An 8,537-nucleotide genomic window follows, 5' to 3' on the forward strand; every position below is an offset into this window, starting at 1 on the left:
TAGCTGCTGGGAACTCCTTGTTCCAGTGAGAATATTTAGAAACAGCTGCTCAGGAGATCAGCAGGCCCAGTTAATCTGAGCTGCCAGTAATAAGTTTTAGACGAGGAAATGAATGTTTAATGTCTGAGGCAGTGAACACGGAGCGTTTCTACATCATCACAGTAAATAAGGTCATTAAGAGACGCCACTGGCTTTTAGCTCTGTGTTTTCTGTGAGCAGCTTAATGAGAGGTTAGTATTTAGCTAAAGGCCTTGAGAGATTCCTCCCATGTCTTGGTTTTGGTTGAATTTACCCAGAATGCCCTGCGTTTGGAGCGTTATCCGGTCCACTTGGTGTTCACATATGCATTCTAACCACACCAGAATTCACTTCAACCAAACTGAGACTGAGGTTTGTAACACAGTTTGATGTTTTGGTCGCTCACACATCCACCTCTCCCCAAGCGAACCGGACATTCTAGGCAAACGGACTGGATTAAAACGGACTAAACAGTTTTGGTGTGAATGCGTCCTTAAAGGAGACGCCAAGTCAATCAGAGTCATCTCTGCAGAGGCCTGGCAACAAGACTGATTCAGGTTTGATGAACAAGAGTTGCAACTATAAGTAACATGATAGACACAAACTGGACCTGACCGGGCCTGGTCTGGTCCAGTTGAGATTTGCTAACAAGAATAAAAACTCCCAGAACTTTGTTTGGTATCTTGTAATTTAAATCGACTGTACAGCAGCTACATCTGATACTCTCAGTGAACAACAGGGACACAGTATATACAGACTCCTTAGAGTGGAGAAAGTGCTATCTTCTTCCATAAATCTAACATTTCACAGCGCCGCTAGCATAGCAGGCTAACGGTTCTCCAACGATAACATCAGAACCAACAGACTGTAAATACAAAGATCCTAAAGGAGAAAACAGGTTTACGTTACAGGTTAGAGTCTCTACAGCAGATGAGGCCCATCTGCGTTTAAATACAGCTTATTCAGAACACTACTTCATTTAAAGCACACACAGAAACAGATCTATGAAACATTCATGTAAAAAAGAGGAGGACATTTTGAATGTACACGTTTTCTGAACTTGAGTTTCGTTCCCGACTCCGGCAGCAGCTTCCAGAGCTGAAGCGTCTCCTGAATCCAGAGAAAGTCTCTAGAAACTGTCCAGTTTTTCTGAACCGTTCAGGCTCTGGTGAGAACTGACTCCTGATCCTCCTGATCAACACCGTGCTCAAAGTACAGATGAAGCAGAAGAAGAAAACTCACCCAAAACCAGAACTGAGCTAAACTCTGAGGTTAAATACTCTGAAGGTTCAGATGAACTGGTTCACAATGATGTAGAAGTTAGAGGAGCAGCAGATCTTTTGCTCTGATGGCTTGTTTTGATATGAAATAACTTAAATCTCATTTACAGACAGTAAGAGGGAACAAGACGTAGAGATCTGTTCGTTTCTGTACAGCTCTGAACAGAAACTTTAGCTTATGTGCTTTCAGTCCAACGAAGCGTCTGCAGGATAAAGGCGACATAAATAAATTAAGATGCATTTGGAGATGATGCTGAAGTGCTGCAGATGGCCTGGCTGGTGAGGTTTGATCCTTTGCTCAGAGTTTGTAGTCTCAGTTCTGTTGGTCTACAGCGGGTTGCTGTAGGAGAATCGTACGTGCAACCCGTTCACCGGGTGCACGATCGGTACCGTTTGCATTTTGGGGAACTCCTCTGAAGCAAGGGTCCATGTGCACGTCCCGATCAGCTCCACGGCCAGAGTCTTCAGGATGATGTGCGCCAGCTCCTTCCCGACGCAGCTGCGCACGCCGCCGCCGAACGGAACGTAGCTGAACCGAGACGAGCGCCACTCGTCCCGCTCCGGGCCGAACCGCTCCGGATCGAACTGCTCCGGACTCTGGAAGACCGCCGCCGTCTCATGGGTGTCCCGGATGCTGTACATCACACTCCAGCCTTTAGGGATCTGGTAACCCTGTGGTGGAAACGGAACCAGCCGTTAAAACCAAGGAGAGGGAAACGGAGGCGAAACGTCTTCAGTCCGTGTTCTGGGAGGTTTGGACCTTTTGGGTCAAACTGAGGTGTGAAAGATAAACTTCTTCATTTATCAGGAAAGTCAGGGCTGATCTTTAAGGGCTTGTGCAGATCTGAGGATGGAATGTGGATTTTAAACCAACAGATTTGATCTCATTATTGATGAAGGAAAATTAATTGTTTAATGAATCGTTTGTTCGTAGTTTGATTTGCTACATTTATTCACCATTATACACTTTTCACCAGTTCATGATCTGTTAAATCAACCTGTTAAGGGACTGCAGGGGGAAGTTAGCATGTTTGTTGCTATAGGAACCACATCTCTACTTTTAAAAGGTTAATTAAATGTCACACATTAATGTAAACTCAGCAATTTAAAAAAAACAACAACCTTGTTTTTTGATCAAAAGTTTTGTTGTTAGGATGACGTGATTTTTTTGGCCGTATCAAAATTGGTTTATTTCCTGAAACGGTGACGGAAAAACTTTTTTAGTCAGGAGTCACATGATCAACAACCAGATGTTACCACTGGCAGAAACCACGAAGAAGAAGACAGGAAGTAGTTTATGATGCAGCATGTTAATGACTCACCATGCAAACAAACTTGTTCACATGATATTTTAATTGTTTTGTATTTAATGGAAGCGCCGTGTTTGTGAAACTGTTTTTTACATTAATGGAATCCTGACAGTTTTTCACACGTTTGTAAAGGAAACGCAGCCAGAGAGAGAAAACCAGAGGTTTAGTGAAATAATGTGAACCAGTCAGAACTTCTGGTGACCCAGAGGTAAATCTGACTGAGTCTGAAGTTCTTTATGGTGAAGATTCAACCATCTATTCCAGTTTGGAGATAAATTACGAGAATTTGACTTAAAAGTAGAAAACAAAATTTTTTTTATGTGAAATGTGATAAGAAGTGGATTATTCTCAGTCTGTCACACAGGGCTGCATTCAAATAACAATAATAATATGCTTTGCTGCTTCCATTGAAGGTTTAGTTTCATTTGGTTTCTATAATTATCTCACACTGAACAACAGAATGAACCTTTATTATCCTCTCTAACCAGAGCCGCGCCTTCAGATCGGAGATTTCTCAGTAAAGTTCAGCAGCTCAGCCTCTTGTTACTGCAGGAAAAGGTGCAGAAATGACAATTATCCTTTTGGCAATGGGGGCAGAAAATTGGGGGCATGTTGAGGTCAAGGAGAGGGGATGTAAGGACTGAGGAGGACTCTAGTCTGAACTCTAATCCTGCATGAAAAACTCAGCAGGTGGAGCAACAAAAGGCAAGATTCGGTCTGGAGCAAGGATTTCTATGAGGGCTCGCTTCAAGAGGATGAAAGGAAAATTAACTGATTGGTGGGAAAAATTAGACTAAGGCAGATTTATTCTTCACATCTGAATAAAATTGTAATGCAACCAAAATAAAAAAGCAGATTTATATGAGAGAAGTTAATTTCTTTTTTTTTAATCTAATTGTACAATTAAGTAGAAAAATTGGATCGCAAAACTTTAGCTACCCAAAATGTTTGCATTGGAAAACAATGGTGATTAAAAGACAACTGTGGAAAAATAAAAATTTAACTCATTTAAATGGGGAATTATTTTGTCTTTTCTTCATTTTCGTCTCTAACTGGAAGTGACTGCAGGTCAGAGGAGTCAGAGCTTCATGGATGTGGGTGAAATGAAGCCTTCCATTAGTGCAGAAGCTTCGGTTTCAAAACGAGTAACAATGATCCAGAAATCACCTCTGAGATCAGCTCTGCAGTAAACGGATCCGGTTCTGCAAAGACAGATTCTTGATGTTTGAGTCAGAGGGAAAAGGAAGGTTCAGGTTAGTTTTTGCCTTCCTCATGTCTTTGTTTTCCTCCTGAACCTTCCTGGTATCTTTTTAATGATCTCAGTCAGCAGCTCTCCTCACTTCCTGAAAGTCTTTCATCAAATCTTTGGACTTTGTCTGTTTTGAAGCTTAATGGACTTTAAACTGAGTGTTTTTCTTGTTAACTGTTGGTACTAAATGGTTCCTGAAAGAAGAATCTGGAGGTTTAGATGTGCTTTCAGCTCTGACTTACGTCTAGTTCGAAGGTCTTCAGGGCGGTCCGGTATCCGCCGGAGACCGGCGGCAGGAAGCGCAGCACCTCCTTCACCACACAGTCGATGTAGTGGAGCTGGCTGAGCTTCTCCAGACTCAGGTACGGGACGTGAGGCCGAGGAGAGCCGCCGTCCGGCCCACCGCTCAGCAGGCGGGTCGTCTCCGTCTCTGCGGCCTCCGGCTCGTTCTCCAGCTCACCGCCGGCCGGGTCGCAGCTCCGCTCCGGCTGACATCCCAGACCCTCGGCCTCCATCTCCTCTCTGGCCTTGTCCACCACGGCCGGGTGGCGCAGCAGCTGCAGCACCAGGGAGGTGGAGGCGCTGGCTGTGGTGGAGTGGGCAGCGAAGATCAGCTCCACGGCCGTTTCCTGGAAGGATGAATTTGGAGTTTAAATCATGTGACTTTGCTCATCATGACAGGAATCATCTCTCTTATCTCTCAGGTCTTCCTGGTACCTTCAGCTCCTGGATGCTGAGCTCCTGGCCTTGCTCCTTGGCACCGGACAGCATGAGGTCGAAGGCGTCCTGGTAGTCGTCGTCCAGCTGCTGCCGCTCCATCTTCTCCTCGATGATTTTCGCCATGTTGGCGTGGAGGATTTCTCTGGCCTTGATGCCCTGCAGACAGAAGTCCGTCAGAACCCGCCCAGTTCCCAGGAACGTCGGGGTCCAGGAACGATGGATGAGGTTCGGTACCTTGCGCAGGCCGCTGAACGGCGTGTCAATGGGGAGCGAGAACAGGTTGTTCATGAGCTGCTCGAAGGTCTTGGCCAGGTAGACGATCCGCTCCTCCTCCATCTGCAGGCCCAGCAGAACCCGCACGGCGATGCGGAACGTCAGCGACTTGGCGGCGCCGTACACGTCGATGGACCCGGGCTCAGAGACCCACTTGGCGATCTCCGCCTTGATGACGTCCTGCAGCCGCGGCAGGTAGGACTCCAGCGCCCCCCGGCTGAACACCTTGGCCAGGATCTAAAGCCAGACAGGGGTCAAAGTTCAGCTGGATACTTTGTAATGTGTTTATGTTGTTTGTCTTATTTTTCAGATTTTAGTAGGACTGGGCAATATGGCCAATAAACAAATCACAATATAATCAATCAATATCGATAATTATCGATTAGTTTTTTGTTTAAATATCTAAAATATTAACAATCTGATGTTGTGATGTTTCCTGTTTTATCCAAAGTTTTCACTTCACGTCGTTTTTTCAGCTTTTAAGCAAAATGTCGAAACCTTAAACTGCTGCTGCATAAGTTAATAAGCAGCTTGTTGCTAGGTAACCGAAGACTGAGGGAGTCAGTTGATGTCACCAACCTAGCTTAGCTGGCTACGAGAGGTTTAGCGACTAGTCTTTCCTCTGCCTACATCCCCCAGAATGCAGTGTGGTTCAGTGAAATGATTGAATATTCTATCCTCTCTAGCCCCTCGGCCCCCTGTAGGTCCGGCCCTGCGCCGACGCCTCACCTTCCTCTTCCTCCGGTGGATGTCTCCCACAGAGTTGACGAGTGTGTTTGGCCCCAGGATGATGCGCGTGCTCTGGGGCCACTGGGTGCACACCAGGTTGTGCTCCCCCAGCAGGATCTTGCGGATGTTTTCGGCGCCCGTCACCCGGATGAGGGGCTTCCCCAGCAGGTGGGTCTTAAACACGTTGCCATGGCGTTCCCGCCGCGAGATGTGGAAGTTGGAGCCCTGCAGTGGGAACCAGGACAAGGGGAGATTGGGAAAAATATTTCAGAAAACTAAAAAAGAATTGATCTTGTTTGTGTTTGGACTTTTAGCTTCAGTTATTTTTCCATTTTGTTTAATTATTGCCATTGTTTGTGTTTTGGGTTTGTCAGAGTAAACTGCTCAGGTTTCTCCTCCTCCCTTCTTTTTCTCTTTTCCCTCAGCTGACCATTGGCTCCCCATCCCAGCTATTTTTACTTCCTCGGTTGCCTCTGCCTGCTCCCCTCCAGCTGCATCCTCTCCTCGCTGCAGAAATATAAATCTTACTGTTTTTTTTAGTTTATTGTCTCTTATAAATTATAAATATTCTAACTTACAAGTATTTTTTCAGCAAGAAAAATCTTGTTATAAGTAAAATAATCTGTCAGTGGAACTAGAACTTTTTAATCAATATTAATAAATTATTGGCATAAAACAAACTTCTATTTCTTGCTGAAAAGTCACTGAAATACCTGCACTAGAAACTGGACCAAAGGTATTTGCAGTACTTTGTGTTTTTGCAGAGATTAGCTCTTCTTTCTCCCTCAGTGTTTAAGCTCCTCTCTCTCTTCCTCTCCTTGCCAGATCCTTCTCTCTGCTCCTCTGGACTCTTCAGCTCACAGGTTTTCTGCTGATTTTTAATTAAACTGTTCTGGTTTCAGAGGTTTTGTTGCACCTCTGAATAGGCCCACAGCCTCACAGATCCTCCACCGTGCTCAGCCATGACTGCATCACTTATTTCAAACCCTAAAATAGCCCATCTGACCAGGGACCATGTTCTGTTTAACCAGCTCCACATGTTTACATCTGAGACAGTAGGAAGGAAAATGATTTTTCCTGACATGTTTTCTAACCAGCTGGTTGCCATGGAGACCTGGTGACCCCAGAATGTCTGTTTTCTCCTCAGAGGTTTTCTTTATTCACTTTTTCCTTCCAGCCTCTTTGATCTCAGGTCCAGATCTTTAATTATTGCTCTGACTGGTTGGAAAGTCTTGCATTGTAATTTTTATTTTCAGACTTTTTGAAGTATTTTTTGTTTGAAGGCTAAGAATAAATGAATCATGGATGTCATATTTATTCTCCAGGGAAGCAGAAAGTTAAATGTTCCCAGATTCTCACATCAAACTTTAACGCATAAATTAAATAAAATAATTGATGGATGCATTTTTTTTAATTATCTTTGTTTTTACTGCTGGATTAATGCATTAAATAAAAGACTGGATTTTCCAGGTCTTCTCCTCAGACTCGGGATCATCCAGTTCATTGGTATTAAAGTGAGAAAAGAAGCAAAGTGACAGAAAAACAAGTGAAACCTGTCAGCGCTTTGCTTTGATGCGAGCTGGAAATTCAGGAGAAACTTAATGAAGGGAGAAAAAACTGGAAATGTGAGAGTGACGCGTAAAGTGAGACTGGGTCGGTTTCGTTTTCTGCGCAGGATGGAGGGATGGAGAGAGGAAAGAGAGAAGAACCGAACTGAACCGAAAACTTCCAGTTCTTGCTGCCCAGAGACAGAAGTCAAGTCCGCACATGTTGCAGACTGAACCTGGACAAGAAGCTGCCTCTCTGGAAGCTTCCAGCGGCTCTAATGATGTTTAAATAAAGGCTGAAGTTTGACGCCTGGTTCTGGGCTCAGTGGGAGCTGAAGGAGTTTCTGACCTGGAAGAGCCAGTGGAAGGTCTCCCCGACCAGCGGCCAGCCCATGGAGCCCCGCGGCAGCGGCAGGCTGCTGTCCGGGTCCCGGGTCAGGCTCCAGCGGAGGCTCCACAGCTGCCGGGTCAGAGCCAGCAGCAGCAGCGCCGACAGCACCGAGGTGAGCGCGGTGGCCAGGGCCGACAGGACCCCGAACTGGGCCAGGGGGAACATCTCTTCCGAGCGGGTCCACTTCCCAGCATCCACCTGCGGCAGCGCGGAGAGACGGAGTCCGGCGGCGGCTCGGAGCGGCTTTATGTCCGCAGTGAAACTGAAGCTGGAAGGAAACGGAGTCACATTAGCTTGGAGCGAAATTTAATGAGAAAAAAATAAAAACGAAAGAAAAAATTCATTTAAACTCTGGCTGAACTCAAGCTGCACATGTTGCTGAATGTTTCCCGCTCAGCCGGACAGGAGAGGAAATCATTGAGAAAAACGTCATTAAATCAATCAGGTTGGATCTCCTGCAGGTTTCATTACAGAGGAATCCTTCTGATAAAAACACCCACCTGTGACGGGTCGACCCTCCATCAGGAGCTGTCAGCTATTCCAAACACTTTTACGGGTCTGCCTGCGCCGGCTTGTCCGTGACGCTGCGCGCCTTTATGGGTACAGTTTGGGGGCTCAGCCGCCCCCACCCGCGGCCCCGGGCGGACCCAATAAATCCGCTTTAAAAGCTGCAACTGCTGCTGGCTCTGAGCCACCTCAGAAAAGCTCCTATTAAGTCCTAAAGAGTTCTGGCTAGTGTCGGGTTCTGATCCAAAGAGCTTACCTCCAACACGAGTCTCCTCTGCAGACCCAGATCCTCCTCTGATCCTCCTCAGATCCTCCTCTGATCCTCCTCAGATCCTCCTCTGATCCTCTGGTTCTCCTCTGGTTCTCCTGCTGCGGCTCCAGCCTGGAGGTTCCTGCAGCCGCGGCGCTGCAGCGGCTTTATAGGCGCAGCGTCGCGGCGCAGCGGTCCACCTTCAGCTGCTGACGTTGCTAGGAATGTTAAACAGGCTGTTCATTCAGAGAGAGAGAGAGAGA

General features: G+C 46.2%; 1 protein-coding gene across 1 annotated transcript; it reads right to left on the reverse strand.

Moving 5' to 3' along the window:
* Nucleotides 1–684: 684 nt before the first annotated feature.
* Nucleotides 685–8,332, reverse strand: cyp26c1 (cytochrome P450, family 26, subfamily C, polypeptide 1). The gene is made up of 7 exons (XM_015016037.1): nucleotides 8,281–8,332; nucleotides 7,476–7,785; nucleotides 5,580–5,804; nucleotides 4,812–5,087; nucleotides 4,575–4,733; nucleotides 4,100–4,486; nucleotides 685–1,970 (listed from the first exon to the last, which is right to left on the reverse strand). Exons 2-7 carry the CDS (start codon nucleotides 7,680–7,682, stop codon nucleotides 1,626–1,628), a joined length of 1,599 nt encoding a protein of 532 aa, XP_014871523.1. The 5' UTR covers nucleotides 7,683–7,785; nucleotides 8,281–8,332; the 3' UTR covers nucleotides 685–1,625.
* Nucleotides 8,333–8,537: the final 205 nt, after the last annotated feature.

This window comes from Poecilia latipinna, unplaced genomic scaffold (assembly GCF_001443285.1).
Source record: "Poecilia latipinna isolate Pla-1442-1.1 unplaced genomic scaffold, P_latipinna-1.0 Scaffold1976, whole genome shotgun sequence".
Taxonomy (NCBI): Eukaryota; Metazoa; Chordata; class Actinopteri; order Cyprinodontiformes; family Poeciliidae; genus Poecilia; species Poecilia latipinna.

Excerpts from the sequence above, each read along its gene's own strand:
- cyp26c1 (XM_015016037.1), bottom strand. The coding sequence starts at position 7,682 with ATGTTCCCCCTGGCCCAGTTCGGGGTCCTGTCGGCCCTGGCCACCGCG. Across the intron at positions 5,088-5,579 it reads TCCACCGGAGGAAGAGGAAG|ATCCTGGCCAAGGTGTTCAG; the intron begins GTGAGGCGTCGG and ends GTCTGGCTTTAG. Across the intron at positions 4,487-4,574 it reads TCAGCATCCAGGAGCTGAAG|GAAACGGCCGTGGAGCTGAT; the intron begins GTACCAGGAAGA and ends TCATCCTTCCAG.